The sequence below is a fragment of the Nannobrachium achirus genome, assembly GCF_963921795.1.
Source record: "Nannobrachium achirus genome assembly, chromosome: 6".
Lineage (NCBI taxonomy): Eukaryota > Metazoa > Chordata > Actinopteri > Myctophiformes > Myctophidae > Nannobrachium > Nannobrachium achirus.
The window spans coordinates 61,932,647-61,957,045 of record NC_137815.1 but is presented as its reverse complement, the minus strand read 5'-3'; the positions used below and the strand labels follow the sequence as shown (position 1 = coordinate 61,957,045).

At 43.6% G+C, this 24,399-nt stretch overlaps 1 protein-coding gene across 1 annotated transcript in view; it reads right to left on the bottom strand.

Moving 5' to 3' along the window:
- Positions 1-725: 725 nt before the first annotated feature.
- Positions 726-24,399, bottom strand: part of sema3fb (sema domain, immunoglobulin domain (Ig), short basic domain, secreted, (semaphorin) 3Fb) — a 104,603-nt gene continuing 80,929 nt past the window's right edge. Inside the window, exons 9-18 of the mRNA XM_080728902.1 lie at positions 23,924-24,038; positions 14,112-14,181; positions 13,222-13,366; positions 11,936-12,158; positions 9,921-10,009; positions 9,063-9,104; positions 7,979-8,135; positions 7,191-7,274; positions 5,803-5,936; positions 726-4,537 (exon numbers count right to left, since the gene is read on the bottom strand). Coding sequence (XP_080585028.1) covers positions 4,067-4,537; positions 5,803-5,936; positions 7,191-7,274; positions 7,979-8,135; positions 9,063-9,104; positions 9,921-10,009; positions 11,936-12,158; positions 13,222-13,366; positions 14,112-14,181; positions 23,924-24,038 — 1,530 coding nt within the window. The 3' untranslated portion in view covers positions 726-4,066. The remainder of the gene's footprint in view (positions 4,538-5,802; positions 5,937-7,190; positions 7,275-7,978; positions 8,136-9,062; positions 9,105-9,920; positions 10,010-11,935; positions 12,159-13,221; positions 13,367-14,111; positions 14,182-23,923; positions 24,039-24,399) is intronic.

Here is a 24,399-nt window from a genome sequence, read left to right as displayed (position 1 = left end):
GACAGAGCGGCAAACCCATAGACCAGGGTTCCCCGATTAGTTTTCCCCAAGGGCCAAATTATGTCTAGGGTACCAAGCCGAGGGCCACAACATTGCAGGGGGCGACAGTGGTGTTCCCGCTACTCCAGTGACAGTTCAGATATCGTCGTTGTCGGGTGAAAATCTTGTATGTCCAAAACCGTTCGTTTTGCATTTATTATTTTAAAAACGATTTAAACTAGTGAAAACAGCCGATCTACAAGCACACAACGCCTCGCGGTGTGAGGCGTTGTGTGCTTGTAGATCTGCCGTTTTCACTACTTTTGTGCGACGGCCTCGTATGATGAAGCAGGGCTTTACTTTGTGAAAGAACGTACAGATACGAGGTTTCCACCCAACAATGACGATATACTAGTGTTGTTGCTGCTCTTATACCACCATTATTACTGGGGTTGGTGGGAGCCAGACAGTAGCCCCTCACAGGCCGCCTATTGGGGAACCCTGCCATAGACTGTAAAAATGTGTACACGTCTACACGGACAAGCTGTGACGTTTCTCTATGGTCGCAATAAGCATGGTTCTGCTCTCACAGAAATGTGCGTACATGTCTTTAACAGGTACATCTTTATTCCAAGGATCCAGAGGGTTCTGGACAAGAACACGGAGACATCCACTATCAAGCCAATCACAATGACGGGAGGGGGAGGGGGATGGACATTCCATTCTTATAAAATATAGAGCTTTAATTTATTAGTCGGCAACAACAATGAAAAGGGAGAAAGAAAACGTAATTTACACAATATAACAATAACATCACCTCTGTGCATTTTGTTTCTCTTTTTTTTTCTTCAGAAAGTCTTAAGTGATAATGCAAAAAACAAAAATAGAAAACCAATAAAAAACACTTAAAAACTAAAGACGCGTCATAAAAATAACAACAAATTGTACAACCGTTTATCACCTGTTGATTTTTTCTTCTTCTTTTTTTTCTTTTTTTCCTTTCTTTTTTTTACTGTAACACCTCTGGTTTTGGTTGGAAGAGAGAGACATCAGACTGGTTCTGGGAATGAACAAAAAATCCCATGGAGGAAATGAAAAAGATCCCTGTATAAAAACATAGATGTTGTCTTATACTCTCATACTGTACAGGCCTTTCTACAACATGTCAAAGAGATACCAAACCATAACATAACATACTGCATCCAATGTCTTAGACCAGGGGTTTTCAAAGTGGGTGACGGACGGGGCACCCTGGGGTGCCGTGATGCCAGTCCAGGGGTGCCTCAGAATAATTTGATGATATTTGGAATTCAGCAATATCACTACATCAATATCACTTAACTATGTGGAGACCTGATTTGCACTGTAGATGAGTTATTTTTCCATCTATGGCCGACATTTCACCAAAAATAGCAGATCTACAAGCTCACAACGCAGCAAAACGTGACACGTTGTGAGCTTGTAGATTGGCTATTTTTGGTGAACCTTCCCCCCAGAATAGAGATGCAGGGTCTCAAGTGGTTAAACGTCAAGTATAAAGTTATTTTCAGTCAGTTCTGATGGAAACGGATATTTCTCAGTGACATAGCCTACCGTATCTCAGTTGGAAAGATGTATATATCTGCGTCGCTTATGTAAGATTCTAAAAATTAAAAGTGTAATTCAGGGGTGCCGTGGATGAAAAAGTTATTTACAGGGGTGCCCCTAGTCAAACAAGTTTGAAAACCCCTGTCTTAGACCACCACACCTACATTTACCATTATATTGTCCCAACTAAAGTCCATTGATGTTATCTGTTTTACGCGCACAAACGCACATGCGCGCGCGCGCACACACACACACACACACACACACACACACACACACACACACACACACACACACACACACACACACACACACACACACACACACACACACACACACACACACACACACACACACACACACACACACGGTTAGAAGATCTTTAGGTATAGGAGTTGCAACCCCATTTAAGCCTTATTTGTACTTAGTTGTGCACCGACAACCGCAGATCCACAAGCTGCTGCCTCCGAGAATGCTCCTCGGCATACTGTACACGTCAATTATTAACAGTTAAAGAGGTGAAGAACAGAAAGACAACCACATAGCATCTTATCATAATTACAGTACAGATACAGGTTCATGCACACAATGAAAAGCCAGCTTCCCAATATTTTGGTTAGTGTCACAACATTGTTACGATGCTCTGTTGTGTATACAAGTGTTACTTTTTTATGTTTTAACCCACACATGAATGTCAACGGATCTGAATATCTCATGCTCGGAACTAAAGGCTAATTTATACATTGTCACACTCCCCTTTCAACGAGGGACACCCGACAAACATGCCATATTTTCACCTGGAAAATAAACATGTTGAGTGACTTTTCCGTTGAAATGATGTCATTGATCGAAAAGGATGTGCGATGAAATACAGTATACATTAGCCTCTCAACATGCCTGCGGCCTTGTCAAAATGATCTTGGCACGTACACCATTCACCTTAGGTTGAATTGTGCTCTCTGTTTGACCATAGTAACATGTACTTTCCCAAAGTGTGCTTGCGGTGTCTGGCCATGGCCAATGTTTTGAGTATCCACCTTCAAAAGACCACTTCTTGAATCTTTTGGAGGTTAAACAATAATGCCCTTTGTGCAAAACCTTGACCCTTTATTGCACCGCACACACAGTCAAATCCTCAGTGTTCATTTAACTATGAGAGTGTACAAATGTAACCAAAAGATTCATTTATACACTCTGACACAGATCCTTTTGGTTACCTTTGTACACTCGGAGTTACAAATGGATAAATTAACGCTGAGGTTTTAACGTGCACTTAGTCTAATGGGATAATTCATAAAAAAAAAAGAACCCAAGCTTGACTTTTCATTAAATTGTTTTCTGAGATTTTCATTGGAAATATTAGCGGGAATATAGAAAAAGAAGTCGACATTTTCTCAATGTACAATTGAGACTTAAATCCTTTTTTCCCCCCGATCCTTTTGCTCAACAAATATACATTTTCATAATCCTGAACAGGATCTGAGCTAACAAGTAGCAAACACGTTGCAACGTTTTAGCATCATGCCTCAACCAGCAAATGGAAGGTAGCCAATCAGGGCAAGATACCAGTGGCCTACTACTTTGCGGTAGTAGGGATATTTTTAACTGTCACATGGGATGTCTGGGTTCCCATTGGAGAAATTACATTTTCTTTTTTTGACACCAAGTACATTTTGTGGATCCCTTGCAATAGAAAAAGTCTCTGTCCACATGCAGCCGTGATGGGGTCGAGTCTCACAGGTACGTATGTCGGGAGAGTCCAGGATCTCGGAGTCCTGGCACTGAGTCAATACAAACAAGACACAACATGGATCCCATTCCCCACAGTGATCCACAGTACACGTCCCCATCCCAAAGAACTCCTCGTCCTGTAGCTCACTCCCAACAGCTCACACGCCTGTGCGTACATTCCAGACAGTTGTCAACGTCATAAACGATGTGATGATGATGCTGATCGGTGACAAAATGAGATCTTTTTAAGTGACAGTAACAGCAACAATAAAATTAATGTCAATAATAATAATAATATTCGCCCCAAAGTTACCTATACACAAAGAGCATGTTTTTTTCCCTCTATAAGTACAAAGAAATCCACAGAATGATACTATATACAACCTACAATAAATACTGTGTATCATATATCTTACTGTGTGCAGGGTTTTGTCTGTTAAGCCGGGTTTATACTTTGTTGCATGCCGGTGCCACACACTGAAAATAGCAGATCTACAAGCTCACAATGCTTTAAACGGCAACGCGACATGAGCTTGTAGATCGGCAATTTCCCGCGAGTGACACCCGCACGCGACTAAGCACAACTCAGACCTAAGCTTCTCTTCTCTCAGTTTATCTCTTTTTGTCGGTTTTGTTGTTTTGATCGTTTCACACATCTTTACTCTCATTGATTCTATCCCAGTTTTCACAGGGTGGTTGGGGACAGGGGGAGGGTGCTGGGGGCGATCGAGGCCATTTCGGACAAAAAAAAAGAGGAGCACGCGTCTCCTCATGTCTTCATCTGCTCGTCTTCCTCCTCCTCCTCCTCCTCTCCCTCCCCCCTCGCTCCTCCGTGATGCCGGCGGTTGCGGGGCTTCTTCTGCTCCTTGAGCTCCTTGAGGTCTTTGGCCTTGACGCTCCCCAGCAGCGGGTCGCCCAGCTGCCAGTAGTCCTGGCAGTACTGGTTGATGAGGCCCATCTCCGGCTGGCTCAGGATGGTCAGCAGGTCTTTGTACTGGCCCGCACTGGGGGCCCACTGGGTGCCCAGCGAGGATGGCACCATCGCCCCGCCGCCTCCTCCGCCCTCCACCAGCACGTTGTTGACGGCCCGGCCCGACAGCACCACCAGCTGCAGCTTGACCAGCGTGTGCTTGAAGTTCTTCTCCGTGGCCGTGCACTGGTACATGCCCGAGTCGGAGGGCTGCAGCGAGCGCAGCAGCAGGCCTTGCTCCGTCTTCAGCACCCGCCCGTCACAGCGCATCTGCGAGAAGGATGGGGAGACCAGAGAGACCGTTCAGAAGCTGACACACCCGTGTTGTGACTATTTGCGCATTCCTTCCCTGTCATAATCGCTTTATTTATGACTAGCCCCAGGCCCGAATGGTAAAAACAGAGACATGATCAACTGTGCGTTCCCCTTTTCTTTTTATATCCCTTTGCATATCCCTATCCAGGGCTCTGCATATCCCTATCCAGGACTCTGATTAGGTGACGACAGCTTTTGTGCTCGGAATCAGATGTGCGAGGCAACGGCAGAGCCAAGTCAGCCGTGCCTGTGTGAATACAGAGCATCCAGCAGAGCAGTCAATAAAAGAAAGGCAGCAATAGAACACAGTACCACAATAAAACTTTAACTAGCGCCTGAGGTTATATATTGTAAGACGGGGGTTTCACCATTTCTCCTTTATGTGTCCTTCCCCTGGGGATAAGGATAGTTGGAGGTCTATGGGGAAACGCACGCACGCACGCACGCACACACAGGCGCCATGCGATTGGTGCCTGCGTCACTTTATCATGCTAACGCTACCCTGGAAAGAGTTATGCTCTACTCATTTTTCAAACGTGACATATTGTCAAAATGTAACCTCCTCTACTCTTTGTAACAAAATGAACAGTATAGCAATGTTTTTTCAGGTGGAGGTCAGAAAATATCCCCCCCCCCCCCCCCCCCCCCCCCCCCCCCACACACACACACACACACACACACAAATAAAATCTTGATTTCTTCCATGGATTAAAAATGTAAATCATCCCTCATTAACAGGAGAGCTACTTTGTATCATTGCTGGGGCAGTAGATTGTCCAAAGGCGGCACATCAGTTAAGGTTACAAAGTTACAGAGAAGTATGAAAAGAAAAAAAAGTTGTGTTGTGTACAGCGAAAAAACTAAGCCAACAGCAGTGGCTCAGGTGGTAATTAGAAGGATCCTGGTTCTATCACAGCTCCTACTGGCTGCGTATCCTTGAGCAAGCCATTGAACTCCTAACTGCTCCAGATGAGAGGTTGGTGCCTTGCAAGGCTGCCTTCACGATACCCGATGAAGGTCAGATGGATCGAAACGGTGAAGCCCAATAAAACACTTTTTTGTAAGTCTCCACCATGTAACACTATGTAAAGAGCACCATGTAACACTATGTAAAGAGCTTTGAATAAAGGCGATATATAATTGCATCATTTACTGTACCATTTATGATGGAAGAGTTCTGTGACTTTGGCACTCGACAAATACACAATCTGGCTGCTCACCTCTTTCCTGCGGTCACTGTTATCTCTCTGCAGATGCCACTTGAGGATGGCATGCGGAGAGCGGGCCTGACATTCCAGGAAGGTACTGCTGCCCTCTACCCCATATTGCACCATCTCCAATGTGTTCTTATTGACTGCAGGGTTAAAGACACACATTACCATATTACCATGGTAGCCAGGTGCATTATCATAAGCCATACAAAGTATACATTCTATACCAGGGGTCTTAAGTGTTTTCAGGCCAAGGATCCCTTAGCAGAGAGAGAGAGATGAAGCAGGGACCCCCCACAACCTTCTCATAGATTCCATATAGTTTCATTGTTTGACAGTACAATCATCAATGTATTTTGGATTCATATCAACTTGTGTTTTCAGATATTTAACCACTTGAACTGTCAATAGTTAATAAACTTGACCTTTCACTCCATACTTAGTCTGCTCTTTTCCCCCTCTACACCAAACCCCTTTGCCGAAAATAGCAGATCCACAAGCTCACAAAGCCTCGTAGCGCGAGACGTTGTGAGCTTGTAGATCTGCTATTTTTGGCTCAAGTTCTCAGAATATGGATGCTAGGGTTCAAGTGGTTAATATAAAAAATATATATATATACAGAAAAAAGGTTTCTATCACACAAAGATTTGGAGGACCCCTTGCAGTAACTCTGAGGACCCCCTAGGGGTCCCGGACTCCCTGTTGAAGACCCCTGTTCTATACAAATGTGATTATAGTCCAATACTATGAATGCTTTGAACACCACTAGATCTGTACTATATGAGACATGCTATTATTTGCATTATTTTTTAACAGTTTTTATTGTTGTTGTATTTTCTCCCCAGTTTAGTCATTGGCTATTCCTCAGCTGTGTATATTTTATAGTATTGGAAAACCAGAAAGAAAGAATTGTTGAAAAAAGCAGGCCTTTGGTAAATGTTTACAACAAGGGTTCCTATTTTAGATTGTAATTAGAGAAAAGAAAAGATGAGTGTTAAAATGTTTTCATTTACCTCTTTCTATTGTTTTAGTGATTTGAATGACTTTGATTTCAGTGCATGGGGGCACGCGTGCAAGTACCTAAATGTGTCTTTTTAGACACAATAAGCCGGCAATTTCTTTATCACTATTTACAGTAACACTACTAGCCCCCATAAGTCACATCTGCCCATGAGAAATTGTGGCGCATGCCCCCAACCACTGAAAATCAATGTTAAAATCGCTAATACGGTAGAAAGAAGTAAACGAAAATGTTTTAACACTCATCTTGTCTTTTCTCTAATTACAATCTAAAATATGAACCCTTGTTGTAAAAAAAACAAAGTTGTCCTTTAATAACAGATAACCATCAATGTGCAGTTGCTAGATGCACGGTAAGTACAGAGGAGAAGTCCTACCATTAGAGTTGAAGCCTCTACACTGACGGATGGGGTTCCCGTACTTAACGTCTTGCCTCCGGCTTCGTCTAAAGGGGTCAGACCAGTATTGCCGAATAAGGAGAGAAAATATTATAAAGCAACTGCAAGCCATTCAAAGCCATTCCACAAAACATGAAAGCCATTCGACCGTCAAACTCGATAATGCAACTTTCTCCATCATGGTCGCAAGTCATGTCACTGCAAATGTGACATTATCCAAAATATGACTGATGACACTGGTTACAACAGGTATCAAATATTGTTAGGAAGATATATGCACACACATGTACATGTATTAGTGCAACTGTAAAGACACATTACCCCAAGTATAAAGGGCAACAAACTATGGTTAAAATATTCAAGATTGCCATTTCAGGACCAATAATGCCAGTCAGCCATTCAGGCAGCAGATTTACCATCAAGGTCAGACAAGGATACATAACGTCACTGTCGGGCAGAAACCTTGTATCTCCAAGTTTCAAATTTGTACATTTCTTCGCAAAGTAAAGTCCTGCTTCACCATACAGGGCTGTTGCACAAAAGTAGTGAAAACAGCAGATCTACAAGCACACAACGCCTCGCACCGCGAGGCGTTGTGTGCTTGTAGATCGTCTGTTTTCACTAGTTTAAATCATTTTTAAAATGATAAATACAAAACAAACGGTTTTGGACATACAGTACAAGGTTTCCACCCGACAACGACGATAATGTTTGTGTGTGGGTCACCAAAGTTAGTTGGTTAATTTGGCTCATGCTAGTTGCTTACCTCTTCTGCGAGGCAGAGTAGCGCGAGCAGGACTTGCCATCCCAGGCACAGTAAGGATCTCTGGCCAGGCAGCAGTCGGCACAGGCCTCGCCATAGACGTCACACCGATGGAGAGCCAGATGTGTCACCCCCATCTCAGACGACACGTATAACTGTTGCTATTTAACAGAACATGGGACAGTGTGTTAAAGGCCAGTGCAAGACAATCTGCATTCCACAATCTGAACTGTTAAAACCATTTAGGACTAAGGCTGATTAAAAAAAAAGGCCTCTAAATCCTGACTTAGGTTTTCTGAATAACTTCAAATATTTATTCAAAAATGTAAAAAAAAAAATATATATATATATATATATATCGTCAGTGGAAACCTTGTTTGTCCAAATACCGTTTTTGTATTTATCATTTTAAAAATGATTTAAACTAGTGAAAATAGCCGATCTACAGTACAAGCACACAATTGTGTGCTTGTGCTTGTAGCAATTTTCACTAGTTTTGTGCGGCAGTCTTGGATGAAGCAGGGCTTTACAAAATGTGCACATTTTAAACTTGGAGATAGGAGATTTCTGCCCGACAGTGACGATATGTTGCTATATACTGTACATAGCAACAAGAACCCCAAAAGGGGTTCCCGTCAACTAATCCAGACTCGTTTAATGCTGAGGTCATCTTTAAAATGCTCAGGTTGCCATTATTTCATGACAATGCACCTTCACTTTTTATGATCAGCTGTTTTGAATTCATCATTCTGGCAGACAGTATAGCAGGAACTCTCTCTCTCTCTCATTCTTTCTGAAGAATGACGTCACATCATGTATTGCAGGGAAAGCCAAGTATTTTAATCACGGTGAAAGACGAGACTAAACGCTTAATGTTTTCTCCATATTTCTCTGGTCATTGTCTTGCAGCCATACAGGCCTTCTATGAATTATGGAGGGAGGCATTAGTTCCACAGCTGTATACATGTAGCTTGTGACATTTCCAAATTATTTCCCGTTTCATTGATTTCATTCCCTCTGTCTGGCTCTTTATCCCAGTAAAGAGATATAGGCCCACAAGGCAATCTGTTGCACAGACATATGCTTACCCTTTTGGATGAGATCTTCATTGTTGTAATTGGAGTAGGGACCTTGAACAGGAAGATGATTTATTGTGAGCAAAATGTGGTATCTTTACAGTGATTCAATATATATGGAAATATAGTTTGGAAAAAAAGGGTGTGTGGTTCAGAGCATGTGAGCGGAGCAGAGTTGGAGCGGAGCGGGGCGATTTCTAACCTAGCAGGGAGTGTGTTTATAAAAAGGTAGGAGTGAACTCGGAGTGAGGACCGCCTGCCACTCCAAGCCGCTCAGGCCGAGGCCGCGCACCACATGTTTGAGCATGCCCGGTTTGCCGGACAGACACAAAGAAAGTGCAAAGCGCACATCCCTGATCAAGATTTCATTCAAATTAATCCGTAAAGTATGTTTATAAATACCCTATGTGAGCTATGTTATATTACCAGCCAGTCAAAGGATACAATTTGAAACGCATGTGACAGGTTTTGGCTGAACGAACCTGGCTGAAAAACTATGCCTACATAAAAAGGAAACTTAGACGCCGTCAAAGTAGTAGGCCTAGCTGTTCATCGAGGCTCCATCGAGGCTCTTTACACTGATGGGGATGCATTTGTGGCAAAAGAGAAAGTGTTTTGGACACGTAGCAACATACTTTTTTTTCCTGCAGCAAAATACTTTTTTTGCTGCTGCCGGCAGCAGACGGGTCTGAGTGGAGCGACCGGTGCGCAAATCAAGGTGAGCGACGGGGGGGAATCAACACCAGCGAATACTAACAGCAAGCTTGACAACAGCGAACAGGAGCGTCATTTCCCCCCAGCTCACATGCTCTGGTGTGGTTGCTGATGATCCACGGGGACACAGAAGGATCTGCACATGGTGGAGCTCACCTTGAACACCTCCACCTCCTCCAGGACCAGCTCCTCTGTCTGCAGGTCGTCTCTGGGCAGAACGATCACCTTCTGAACCGTCCCCTTGTCTGAGGAGCACAACACACCCCTGTCAACCACATGCCACCACCTACGCACACCCGCTGCAATCTGAGACACTGTACGCACACAGACACACAATCCACCTCTAGGGTCTTCATTCTAGTCTCCCAACCTGCTATAGCAGGGGTCTTCAACAGGGGGTCCGGGACCCATTTGTGTGATAGAAACTTTGTTTCTCATTTTTTATATGAACCACTTTAACCCTAACGTCCATATTCTGAGAACTTTAGCCAAAAATAGCAGCTCTACAAGCTCACAACGCCTCGCAGCACGAGGCGTTGTGAGCTTGTAGATCTTGTAGATCTTGTAGATTAGCTATTTTCGGCAAAGAGGGGGAAAAAGAGCACACTAAGTACAGAGTGAAAGGTCAAGTTAATTATTGATGGTTCAAGTGGTTACATATCTGATAACACAAATTGACATGAATCCGAAATCACTGATGATTGTGCTGTCAAACGATGAAACTATATGGAATCTGGGGGTCCCTGCTTCATATCTCTCTCAGCTAAGGTGTCCTTGGCCTGAAAACGTTGAAGACCCCTGTGCTATAGAGTGACAGCTAATCCTCATACCCCCAGTTCTTACTGTACTCTTCAGATTCGTTTTTGCCCAACGATGCAAAACTCGGTTCTACTTGCTTTAGCGTAAAGACTGTCACTACCGTAACAACATCCCTCTCGACAAGCCCCGATTTCCTCGTCTTGACCCATGTCTGTTAGTGCACTGGAGGAATTCTCCGAGACGCGCTGCAGCCAATGGCATGTTTGATTCCTGTGCCGAGTGAGGCATTCCTGAGAGCAGGATACCTGAGATTTATTATGACTTCTCCGATGTGCCCCAACGCTGAGCTGAATGCCGGTCTCTTACAGCGGCTGAATGGACAGACATTCCAGCGGCTCCAAGGCACAGTGGGGCAGGCCGCCATCCACACAAAGACATTAGTCCACCCTCTCCCACCCACCCAGTCTTCCACCTAAAGCACAAAGAACCTAGCTAAAAGGAATCGTGTGCCCCATGTTAGGTGTGCGTGCTTAGGGGAGCTGCATGATGTCATTCTCTGGGTGCACAAAAGGTTCAAAAGCACGCAGACAAACACATAATCTGTTTTACACTGCTGGTTAAGATTAAGGTGATGGATACCTGTAGTGTAACCCCCCCTCCCACCTCTGCTCATTTATCTCTGTTCTTCTGTTATGCATCATACCCGCCTGCCCTACAAGTACAAAGCTCCCAGTGTTTACTTGAGTAAGAGAATTGAGTAACGTACAATAAGAACCCTTTGACACTGATTGGCTAAAGGACAACTTGTTTTCATTTACTGCTTTCTATTGTTTAAGCGATTTTAGTATTTTGATTTCAGTGGTTGGGGGCATGCTTACAAGTGGCCAAATATGTCTTTTTAGACAAAATAAGCCGGCAATTTCTTTGTTACTGATTTACACCAGCCCCCATAAGTCACATCTGCCCATGAACGATTGCGGTGCATCTTGGGAATGGGCTTATTGTGTCTAAAAATACATATTTAGCCACTTGCATGCATGCCCCCAACCTGGGGGCATGCATGCAAATCATAATCCTTAAAATCACCAAAACGATATAAAGAAGTAAATGAAAACATTTTAACACTATTTTCTCTAATAACTATCTAAAATATGAACACTTGTTGTCCTTTAAACGCTGCCTTATTCACAAAGGCCTAGGATGGCTTTACTCTTATTTTTATTATTGAAGGATTCTTCTCTCTATTGTGTAATGTTCCGCAGATTTTGCCATTCCCCATTCTGACCTCAAACCAAAGGTTCATGAGCCTATTGGAGACACAATGACTACGGCCTAAATCTAAATGATAATTACATTTTGCCACAACTATGGCCTGATTATGACTTTGCCCTGGTTTCTGGAAAGACACTCACCGGTCCCCAAGAAGAGCACCTCATAGTTGCCATCTGCTGCTGTCACCTGGTCCACTGTGATGGTGGTGAACTCATACTCCACATTGGTCCGAACCACCAGGGGGCGCTTGTGTACTGGGTACACAGCGTTGTACATGGTGGGGTGGTTCCTCATGAAGTTAATGACTTCATCTGGGTAGTCCTTGGTGGACTGCATGTTGGGGGTGAATGTACCACCAGGGCACTGGAGGTGAGAAAGGAGAATTAATTTCAGTGTTGATTTTGACAGCACATTTTGACTTAGTTTAGTCATAGTCTTATGACTAAAATGTCATTTAGTTTTAGTAATATTTTAGTCATCTGAAAGGTTTTGGTTTTAGTCTAGTTTTAGTTGACTAAAACACACACATGTATTTTGACAGATTTTACACTTGGTTGAATGCTGAAAATAGCCGATCTACAAGCTCACAAGGTGTTGCAGCATGACGCGTTGTGAGCTTGTAGATCTGCTATTTTCAGAGCACAACAACCGAACGCAACCAAACATAAAATTACTACTGGATCTCTTCTCCATTAGTCCCTCCCTAACATTTTTGTATAGTTTTTATTTGTTGACAAAATTGAGAATATATAGTCTTAGTTTTAGTCATCAAAGCTTATTTTTTATTTAGCCTAGTTTTCGTCAGTGAAAAAGATAGTCGACGATATTTTTTGGCCATAGTTTTAGTCAATTAAATAAATCAATTGTGTTCCAGCTCGGTTCAATGTTACAAACAGAGTATACTTTGAGTTGCTATTTATCGGTATCACAATGAAAACACATTTTTCAAGCGTTGAAAGAAAAATGCCAAGTAATTTTTTGAACATGATATTAATTTATACCAGTAAGACGCCCTAAGGGCGAGAAGCGACCTCGTCCTAAAGGGCGAAGTCGCGCAGGACGCAATTCGCACAGGACGGAATTAATTTGCAAGTGTGATTCGAGTTGCGGTTGGTTGTTTAAGTTGGACAAAATATTTTCCCAAATATGGATATGACTGACATCTGACATCATAGATGTCTTATGTTATAGACCACATGAGACCATATCTCCATATATGGGCGTTCCCAGATATGGGCTTAATATTGATGGGCATAAAAGGGATTCTAACATGTCAGAACAGGTCAGCTATAGACATTTGAGGCACTTGCAAATTAATTCTGTCTTGGCCATATATGGAGCGTACATATATGGGCATTCCCAGATATGCGCTTAATATTATTGTGTCAGTTTGATATGAGAATGGTGTGAGCAGAGTGACACTCACCGTCCCAGGCCGAGGGTAGGGGATCTTCCCAGTGTAGGCCACCCACTGGTAATTGGGACCTTCCTTGTGGGCGAAAGGACCGTTGAAGACCATTCGTATGTCTGCCATGGAGTACACACAAACCGCTGAGCCTTTGAAGACAGACCTGCACAGTGGAACAGGAGAAATAGTACAAGAAGAGAGTCAGGATAGTAGGGTTTTAATTCCCATGAAAGCTATGCATTTGTACCATTATGCACTTCTTTATTTTGTTCAATCCGGTCTACAAGACAATTAACAGATCTTCACTGTCGGTGTATGGACAAAACTGTTTCTCTAAAGCAGGGGACTTCAACAGGGGGTCCGGGACCCCTAGGGGTCCTCAGAGTTACTACAGGGGGGCCGCCAAATCTTTGTGTGATAGGATCATGTTTTTTACATTAACCACTTGAACCCTAGCATCCCTATTCGGAGTGGAACATTACCCAAAAATAGCAGATCTACAGGCTTACAACGCCTCGCGTTGCGAGGCATTTTAAGCTTGTAGACCGTCTATTCTTGGCAAAGAAGAGCAGACTAAAGTATTTGACGGTCCAAGTGGTTAAATGTCTGAAAATACACGTTACTCCAACATGATGACAGTGCTGTCAAACAAGTCTAAGCTGTCTCAGAAATCTATGAAAATCTTTCTTCTGCAACACAATTTTATACAATATGTAGTGGCGGTCCCTGCTTTATCTGTCTCTCAGCTAAGGGGTCCCTGGCCTGAAAACGTTGAAGACCCCTGCTTTAAAGGAAATGCAAAGAAAAAAGGGCTCCAAAATTAATGAAATGTAGTTATTATTTCATAGGTTTCTGCCTGACAGCGAACAGTTGCTGGTATTGTGCAGGGAAGTGGTTCAGGTACTGACCCAGAGACAGAGAATACTCCATAGATAACAGGATTCTTTGTGTCCTGTGTTGGCTGTATGTAAACATCGCCTATAGAGAGGAGAGAGAAAAAAAAGAGAATCAACATTACAGCACAGACAAACAAAACATGTTATACAGCACAAACACTGTTCATTGGCTAGCATTTACACAGCGCCCATTCAATACCAACCCTCTCAGAAGCACCTATCTATCACTCACTAAACATGGGCATTCATTCACGAGAAAATAACATCGACACTGTGGCCTTTTTGTTGTTCTGTACTATGTAGGTCCCTGGCATCTGCATATTTACACCAAGACAATAAAGGTCAAGGGGTTGATGTGTCAAGCTTTGTATTGCTTACAGCGTGTATGTGTGTGTGTGTGTGTGTGTGTGTGTGTGTGTGTGTGTGTGTGTGTGTGTGTGTGTGTGTGTGTGTGTGCGTGTGTGTGCGTGTGCGTGTGCGTGTGTGTGTGTGTATGTGTGTGTATGCGTGCGACGTGCGTGCATGCGTGTGTGTGTATAGTGATGCTATAGCTCGCGGAGTGACTAGAAGGAATTGCAAAGCAGTCGAGCAGTAAGAAGAAAAACTACTAGATAAAAAGAGAATAGCAATGAGGTGATCCTCTTCCTTCTAGATTACTCCCCTCCCCTGTCACTCCCATATCCTGCTGACAGAAAACAGGAGGTGGCAAACCACAGCAATCTACTTTCTAAAATAGGGAACTGAACCATCGTCTCAGGAAGAACCAACAAGGTGAAGGCTTCACTGACAACTGTCAGCACTGAGAGAGGCTCCTGGAAGAAGCTAAGCTCCAACATCTGGCCGTGTCCGGTCCCCAAAAAATCTCCGGCCCCCCAAGAATTTAGGTCCCCCAGAATTTTCGGGCCCCCAAAAAATGTGAATAAGCGTGGCCTACATCTGGCCTACATCTTGGCACAAACGGGACAAAGTTTGTTGTACACCCAGGGTCCCATTGGCCAAGCTTTGCAGGACGTGCTGTGATTGGCCATCGGGACGCTTGATGAAACTAGAAAGATCAATTGGAAATTGCGAGTGTGGTTGCTGACGGTTGCTGACTATATTCTACAGTAAGCTAACTGTCATGTGAAGCTCGACCAATTGATTCCCTATTGATTCCCACTCCCATTGATTCCCTACTGATTCCCACTCCCATTGATTCCCTATTGATTCCCTATCCCTGCCATTTCCAATGGCAGCGGAAAGGTTACCCTAGTAATAGATAAAGTTTCCCTAGGACTATAATGTGTTGCCCTGTTGGGCAACCACACTAATTAACTCCTAAATAGCACCACTCATTTCACACTAGGTGTGATTTTGTGCACTGCATTTACACACAATATTTTATACGATCTTACACACAGTTCATGATTGCTCATGATGAACATATGGATTGCAGCTGTGGAGCTATGCGGTTGTGTTGCTCTGAATACGCACTTATGGTATATAGTCAGGGAAAATTTGCAAAATACCTGTCAAATCTGGGAATAAATTCCTTACCAAACAATTTCTTCACCAATGTGTTTGTAAAGGTGTCTAGTAACGTATCTAACAAAGATTGAAATTCAACATCCCTAGCAAAATGTTCTGTGTAATTCTGTGTCTCATTCACTTACTATACACTGTACTATAAGGGGAAAAAATCACTCCCAAAAATATGCTTTAAGTGGGATGTGAGGGGTCTAACTAGGTGTTTTTAATTATTCTGAATCCATTGCAAGCATTTGTTTTGCACGAAAAACATTCCTTGTGCCAAAAATGGACCCCATACACCTTGTGAAAAGTGATGACTCATCACTAAACCATCTTTTTTTGCGTCTGATTTTGGCCCAATGAATGTTTTTCGTGCAAAACAAATGCTTGCAATGGATTCAGAATAATTAAAAACACCTAGTTAGACCCCTAACATGCTACTTAAAGCATATTTTGGTAGTGATTTTTTCCCTTAGAGTACAGTGTATAGTAAGTGAATGAGACCCAGAATTACCCTAGCTGTCAAATATTTTGCTAGGGATGTTGAATTTCAGTCTTTGTTAGATGTTACTAGACACCTTTACGAACACATTGGTGAAGAAATTGTTTGGTAAGGAATTTATTCCCAGGGTTTTATTAAAATTCCCTGACTAACATCGTGCTGCAGTGCAAAGCCCAAACTGGAGACAAGATGACATGATTCAGGACCTGACAGGATTCTGTGTCACCTGAGGATTCTCTTTAAGGGAGATGGAAGACGTGTAAGGATTGTCCACTTCCTGTGTCCATTGCTTATGTCTCGTGCTTGGGAGGGAAGAATAAATCTCCACATTCCTTGTGGAGGGCCGGATTATACATCGTCAAGCCTTGTCTGAAGGTCCTATCCATTCTCACATGGGTCCTCTGCCCAGGGGTGTCACAAGGATACTTTAGCTTTAGCTATTGAAAAATAGCAGATATACAAGCTCACAGCGCGGCACCGAGGGCCGCGCTGCAAGCTTGTAGATCTGCAATTTTTGAAAAGTCGTGAAAATGTGTGCAAATCTTTGAATATACAGTATGTCTTTTTTAAGCAAACATTTTTAACTCAGATTTTGCTTCTGGGGGGTCCCTGGAACTAAATATTTTGTGATGGGGATCCGTGGCCAAATCCATGTCATTTTGGGGGTCCTTCACATGAAAACGTTTGAGCACCACTGACATAGAAACATAGGTTTTTCAAAAAATCTTCAAAGACTTTTTTCAAGATTTTTCAAAAATAGCAGATCTACAATATTTTTCAATAGTTAAAGCCCAAAATAAAGCAGTGAATCCTTGTACCCAGGGCCCAGAATTTGGTGCGCCACCCCTGCCTCTGCCTATAACCTCCGTGGCCCTGGACACTGCCTGATTTAGATGCTATCATTCTCTTGGTAATTGTGAGGAAAGTCCTCCACTGACAAAGAGAAACTAAACCTGTGATAAATGATAAGTCCCTCTCCTGTTCTGTAACTGACCTAAAAACTATAATCCCAAGAGGCTTATTCACTACCCACAGTTGGACACAGGCCTTCCAGCAGTGGTAAGCAGAGAAACGAACAGCGAAACGTGTGCTGTGAATGTTGGACCACTGGCTGAAGACACTACTGAAAAGATAGGAGATAATTTCAACTTGATTAGAGGCGTCAGTAACCAAATGGTTAAAGGGGTAGTTCACCAACAAAATGACCTTTTTTCTATTGATTACTCACGCCATGGAGAGTTCAATATTTTTTGGGTTTTTGTCGCATTCCTAAGACAAAAGTTTGATTACAGTAAATTTACCCTGATGGTTTCCCCATCCAGGGCCATGCATTTGGATCCACATCCGGAATCAATGGGGGTAAATTTACTATAATCACATTTTTGTCTTAGGAATGCGACAAATACAAAAAGATATGATTGAACTCAAGTCTCTATGGCACGTACCACATACAGTAGGCTTTGACACCTGACAGCGTGTGCTGGGTTCGATCTTATTTCACTTTACTAACATTAAAGGCCGAAAAGCCTTTCTAAAGAAAATATATTTCAACTTGAAGCTGATCAAATGTTTGAAAATAAAGTGCAAAAAGTACCAAATCTATAGCTGCTTCACAAAGACCAACATGAGAAATCATCTGCCAGATGTTGATGTACAGTATATGGAACAGGGGTTTGTGTATTTACTGTAGAACAGGGGTCTTCAACAGGGGGTCCGGGACCCCTAGGGGGGCCGCAGAGTTACTACAGGGGGTCTTCCAAATCTTTGAGTGATAGAAACTTTTTTTCCCTCCTTTTTTATATTAACCACAACCCTAACGTCCATATTCTGAGAACTTTAGCAAAAATAGCAGATCAGCAAAGGGGTAAAGTAAAGTACAGTGTGAAAGGTCAAGTATATTAAGTAATGACGGTTCAAGTGGTTAAATATTAACACAAATTGACAAGAATCCAAAATACAAATTCATGATTGTGCTGTCAAACAATGAAACTGTATGGAATCTATATGAAACGTTTGTGGGGGTCCCTGCTTCATCTCTCTCTCAACTACGGGGTCCTTGGCCTGAAAACGTTGAAGACCCCTGCTGTAGAAGCTCTCTCCAAAGCACTTTACAATGTGCATTACCGTCACCCATTCACATACAGACGGCAGAGGAACCCATGCATGGCACCGACCTGCTCCGTGGCTCATTTGGGATTAGTGAAGACACTTCTGCACACAGCAAGGAGGAGCGAGGGATTAAACTGGGAACCTCACGATTCCACGGTGCCTGCTCTCTTGAGCCACTGCCACTCGCATTGTCTTTGCTTTCAAACCGAGTCTTAGTGAGTTTAGGGTTTCGTAGAAACCACTCATACACCTCACACACTGCTCTCTGTCAGTCAGTCACACACTTTCTTGGGGGACTGGCAGTCTGTGGCCGTGAGCTTAATTCCTGTAACAACAGATAGAGCTGAACACGGTCCTTGTGCTCTCCATTGTTGCTCCCTTTCCCCCAAAGGTCAAATGCATGGCACATTTGCAGTTCACACACATATTGTGTACATCAGGGGTCTTCAACAGGGGGTCCGGGACCCCTAGGGAGTCCTCAGAGTTGCTACAGGGGGTTCTCCAAATCTTTGTGTGATAGGGTTCTAGTATTTACCACTAGAACCCTACAGCGTCTATATTCTGAGAACTTAAGCCAAAAAAAGAGCAGACTAAGTACAAAGTGAAAGGTTAAGTTTTATAAGTATTGACGGTTCAAGTAAATATCTGATCAAAACCAGTGCCGTGGCTAGGTATAGGCGGTGTAGGTGACCGCCTAGAGCGAAATCTCAAGGGGGCGCCGCCGACAGTTAATGAACCACCCAAACCGACCCAAAACCGACTAAAAACACCCCAAAACCCGCAAGAATCGCGTGCACGCGAGTGGAGAGAGGCGCATTCGAGAGAGCTGGCAGAGAGCACTGATTAGGCTGACCACGGGTCTGCTGAAAACACAAACTGACATGAATCCAAAATACACTGATGATTGTGCAGTCAACAATGAAACTATATGGATGGGGGTCCCTGCTTCATCTCTCTTTCAACTAAGGGGTCCCTGGCCTGAAAAGTTTGAAGACCCCTTGTCTACGTAATATAAAACAACACACTGCCACCTTCCTGTGGCCCACTACGGCTGCTACGTTCAGAGGAGCAGAACGGTGATGGAGCAAAAAAACTAAAAAACAAAGAACAAAACACAAGCCGGGTTGTTATGGGTGTCGCACAACAGATGAGTCCCTTCAACATGACACACAGCTGTTGCGCTGCAGAAGTGACTGAATCACGCAAGGGCACACGTGTACGCACGCACGCACGCACACGCACACGAATGCAAATATATATCTCTATTGTGGAATGTGAATTCAGCAGCCTGTTGCTAAAAACAGATCAAGGCGTTTGTGAAAGAAGAAACAATAAAAAAACATTATCTGCAATCAAAAATAAAATTAAACTATCCTGACAGGGGTCTTTGCATTTGCAGGTTAATAAGAGCTAGGAAACGCTTCAGACTCCAGAAATTCTCTTTCCTACAGAACGTCTGCATTGGCAATAAAACAGTAAAAAAAGTTCCATTCCATTCTCTACCAACTTGCCACGATTCTCTCGCTCTTGTGTTGCTTCTGTGCTGCTTTTTTCTCTTCTTGTCATTTTCATTGTTCTACAATCTGGCGGAAAATACTGATGGCCGGAATATTGACCAGGCGTGTCCGATCACGTCTTAAAAGTAAGACCAACCGCTACTTCCACTTGGACATGCTTATCTTGGCCCCTTCTTTTTACAAAACAAAATAGGTGGACACATGAGCCTGGAAGGGGGGCCCCTCACATTAGGCGTTTAGATTCATTGTAGGTCAGTGTGCAGGGGCGTCACAAGGGGGGGGGGGGGGGGGGGGGGGGGAGGGGGGAGTGGGACTGAGTTACTAGGGCCCAAGGTGGAGGGGCCGTAATTATTTTATAATTTAGCTATTGAAAAATAGCAGATCTATAAGCTCACAGCGCGGCACCGAGTGCCACGCTGCGAGCTTGTAGATCTGCTATTTTTGAAAAGTCGTGAAAAATGTAACTCAAATTTTGCTTCTGGGGGATCCCTGGAACTAAATATTTGAAATATTCAAAGACTTACACAAATCTTCACCATTTTTCAAAAATAGCAGATATACAAGCTCACAGCGCGGCACCGTAGTTAAAGCACAAAATAGGAGTGAATCCTTGTACCCAGGGCCCAGAATTTAGTGCGACACCCCTGTCAGTGTGTGAGTAGAAGTTGTCAGGTGGAGCCAAAACTTTTACACCTTCCAACTGTAAAAACTCCCTAAGTCCCATGCATGCCCGGCCATAATAACTTCCCACAGAATACTGCTGCCACTCCAGGATTACAGCTGGTCTGGATGTTTCATCAAACTTCCCAGTAATGATGCTGATGTCTTTTTACTTATAGTCTCATGCAAAAAGAAGGCAGGAGGGGGGGACTTTTTCTCTCTTCACTCGAGCATGGCTGGCAGCACTCTCCCAATGAGTCTTGGCGCGACGTGAACTCCTACAGTGTGCTGTAAAGCACTGGTTCCAAACGTATTAGCTCGTGAGTGACCCAAAAGCGAAATTAGACGTTTGCACGGGACCCAAACGAGTGAAAATAGCAGATCTACAAGCTCGCAACGTGTCGCTTCACCCCGCGTTGTGAGCTTGTAGATCGCCTATTTTCACTACTTCTTAGTTTTATAATTTTGGGGATTTCTTTGCATTTTATTTGTATTCATGAAAATCTTTTGAAAATGTTAAGAAATAATAAAAATGTAAAACTAAATGTAGGAAACAAGAAATAAGAATTAAGGGATCCATAAAAATGTGTCTGCAACCCACACATGGGTCCCGACCCAATGCTTGGGAAACAGCGCTGTAAACTTTACAGCACACTGTCTACAGTGATTCTTCACCACATGCCACAGTATGTGTGCAGGCCTAAAGGACATGCATTCAACGTCGTTAATGACCCAGTTGCCCTCGCAATGTCCTCGAAATCCCTATTTTCCTGTTAAATCCAAGCCTCAAGTGAGGGAGTGCTTTTTTCTAAAGCTCTCAAACTGAAGCCATTAGCGAGGAATCCAGTCATATTCCATTTATTGCCATTCAGTGGCGTCAGTTCAGAAAAAGCTAAGGTATGGCAACATGACTGGTGTCTTGCACGCACGCGTGCAAGACACCAGTCATGTTGCCATACCTTAGCAACAGGCATGATACATTCATTTTAAGAAGTACATTTTATTTTTCCCCCCGTTTCTACGGTTTCTTGGGCTGGATATGGCAGCCTGGAAGGGTTGTTCAAGTGCAGCTAAACTTGGCATGTTAGTAAACGTGCCACAATTAACAATAATGCATTGCACCTGTGCAGCTGACCTGCGGAACCTGGGAATATACCATTTTATCAAGATGGGGAGAATACAAGTGTGGAGAATATAATTATAATACCTTGTTAAAGTGACCATTCTGTTAAATTTTGCATTTGTAGTTATTTTACTGTAAGTTAACAACATAATAACCAGCACAGATAGACAGAGAGACATTCATGGATTTATATTTAAAAGTAACTTTTATTTTCCCCCTGGACCCAGGGTATGGCAGCTGCATACCCCTGCCATACCCAATTGACGCCCCTGTTGCCATTCTAGCGGGGACTTGGCAGGGATGTCCACGGTGCCAACCGACATACCTGTCTCTGAGTTCTGTCTGTATTCCACTATGGGTGTGTCCGTCCTGCATGTCCTTGTTTATTAGGCCTCAAGCGGCCTGATGCAAGACACATTTACGGCGTTATTAAAGCAATATCCTGAATGGTGTGCCGTGCACTGACCACTGCCAACTCTCTAGAGTGCACGGCGGTGTGCCTGCCTGTGTCAACAATGACCTGACCAATAAAGACAGAACACTCATTTGGAAGGGGTGAAGTGAAGCACATTCTCACTCTGGAAACCCCTTCACGTCATTTAAGCGAGTTGGCTGCTCTTTGCAGTGCCGGGGTAGTAGTGAGACAACCCCAAGGTTTTCAAGAGCGCGTGATTAATTCACACCGAAGAGAAATTAATCATTCGTTACTTTGACTGTCGCTCAGTCATGGTGTGCGTGTTTACTGAAAAAACAAAATGTAAACGGGCACAAGACGCAAGATGAAAGCACATAATGTGTCATCGACAGAAAATTACCACCAAAAGAAAAAAAACTCTTCAACTGGATTGAACACACTGGAGTGAAGAGCGATTACAGCATTCATTCACACATCAGCCTCTAATCGCTATAGTTCATCTTATAAAGCAGGGGTCTTCAACGTTTTCAGGCCAAGGACCCCTTAGTTGAGAGAGATGAAGCAGGGACCCCCACAACCTTTTCGTAGATTCCATATAGTTTCATCGTTTGACAGCACAATCATCAGTGTATTTTGAATTCATGTCAATTTGTGTTTTAAAATATTGAACCACTTGAAACGTCAATACTTAATGAACTTGACCTTTCACTTTGTACTTAGTCTGCTCTTTTTCCCCTCTACACCAAACCTCTTTGCCGAAAATCTCTTATAAAGAGAAGGAGCTTTCCCTGGCAATGATGAACGGCTAACTCTGGAGTGTTAATTTAACTCTGAAAGTGTTACTTTTAAATAGTTAAACTAACACTCTGGATTTTGCTGTGTAATAGACTTGACATTCCTGCTCGGTGATCTGATCTACTTGCCATGAGGCTTTCCATTTACACCCTACGCGAAGTGTGTGTATGTGTGCGTGTGTGTGTGTGTGTGTGTGTGTGTGTGTGTGTGTGCGTGCGTGCATGCATGCATGCGTGAATGGGGGGAACAAGACACCTCACTCTTCACAGCCCAGAGAATGGAACCTTTTGTTTGAAACATCTTGAAAGAAAATAACAACTACAGCAATTGGATAACGTGTGTGTGCCGTAAGTACTGTACATGTACAGTATGTGCACATTTGTGTGTGTGTGTGTGTGTGTGTGTGTGTGTGTGTGTGTGTGTGTGTGTGTGTGTGTGTGTGTGCGTGTATGTGGGTGTGTGCGTGTGTGTGTGTGAGACTGTACTGTACTCTTGGCAGGTGGTAGCTACAGAAACAGGCCCTACAGTAAATTATTTAGCACTTAAATTGTACGAAACAGGGGGAAAAAAAGAAAATCGCCCTGGCCTGGAATCAGTCAGGTCATGTCATCTTCCGTCAGTTTCCGTTTTTGACACCGGACCAATTCAAACAGAGGAAACGTGCCACAAGCACTCCACCTCCTCATTTATGAGTAAGAATTGACAGTATGATAAAGCAGTGGTTCTCAACCTGTGGGTCGGGACCCCCAGGAGGGGTCCCCAAATTATTTAGGGAGGTCGCCAGATGATTAACTTAATGTGCAACATTGTTTTCTCACTCAACAGTAAACAAACCATCATAGACTTTAAGTGTATAGAGGGTATCTGCACATTTCTAAAGTGACAATTTAAGGACTTTCTAATACCTCTAAAACGTCAAATAAAAAATTGGCCAAGTTGTCAAATATTAGAGGCAGAAATTGTGAAAATAGCCGATCTACATGCTCACAACGCCTCGCAACGCAAGGCGTTGTGAGCATGTAGATCTGCTATTTTCACAATAGAACCGTCCTCAACTCTTAGTGCTCGTCAAGTTGAGGGGGATGGGTCCCCAGTTCAAATAGGATTATTTTGGGGGTCGCGCCCTGAAATGTTGAGAACCACTGTGATAAAGCATGGGGGTGGTGTGGTGTACGAGGGGGGGGGGGGACTCACGGAGCTCATCGAAGTGGGTCTCCATGCCGTCGGCCCCCGGCACCGAACAGATGAGCCTGGCTTTCAGGAACGTGCTCCACTTGTTGACCAGACAGCAGTGGCCTCCGTCGTCATTCTGTGGGTGGTGGGGGGATGTAGAACAGTCTCCGTCACACACACGCAACTCACTTCAATCCTCCTCCCACCAAAAACAAACACAGGTGGAGCCACCCACGCACACTGTACATACAGTACTGCAACCCAGTTTGCAGAGAGAGCGTGAAGAGGGGAGGGCGGGGGTGGGGGATAGGAGGTGGGGTGGAGGGTGGCGGATTGCGGGGGGATGAGACGGTAAACACTGTCTCCTCCTTATTTAGACTCTCCCATCTGTGGTGGAGCGGGGCCAGATCCCAGCCCCAGTAAGGATGAGCTGAGACTGGTATACAATTTAGAATGATTTAGTCGCCACCGTTATCCCTCTAGAATGATGCCTCCCT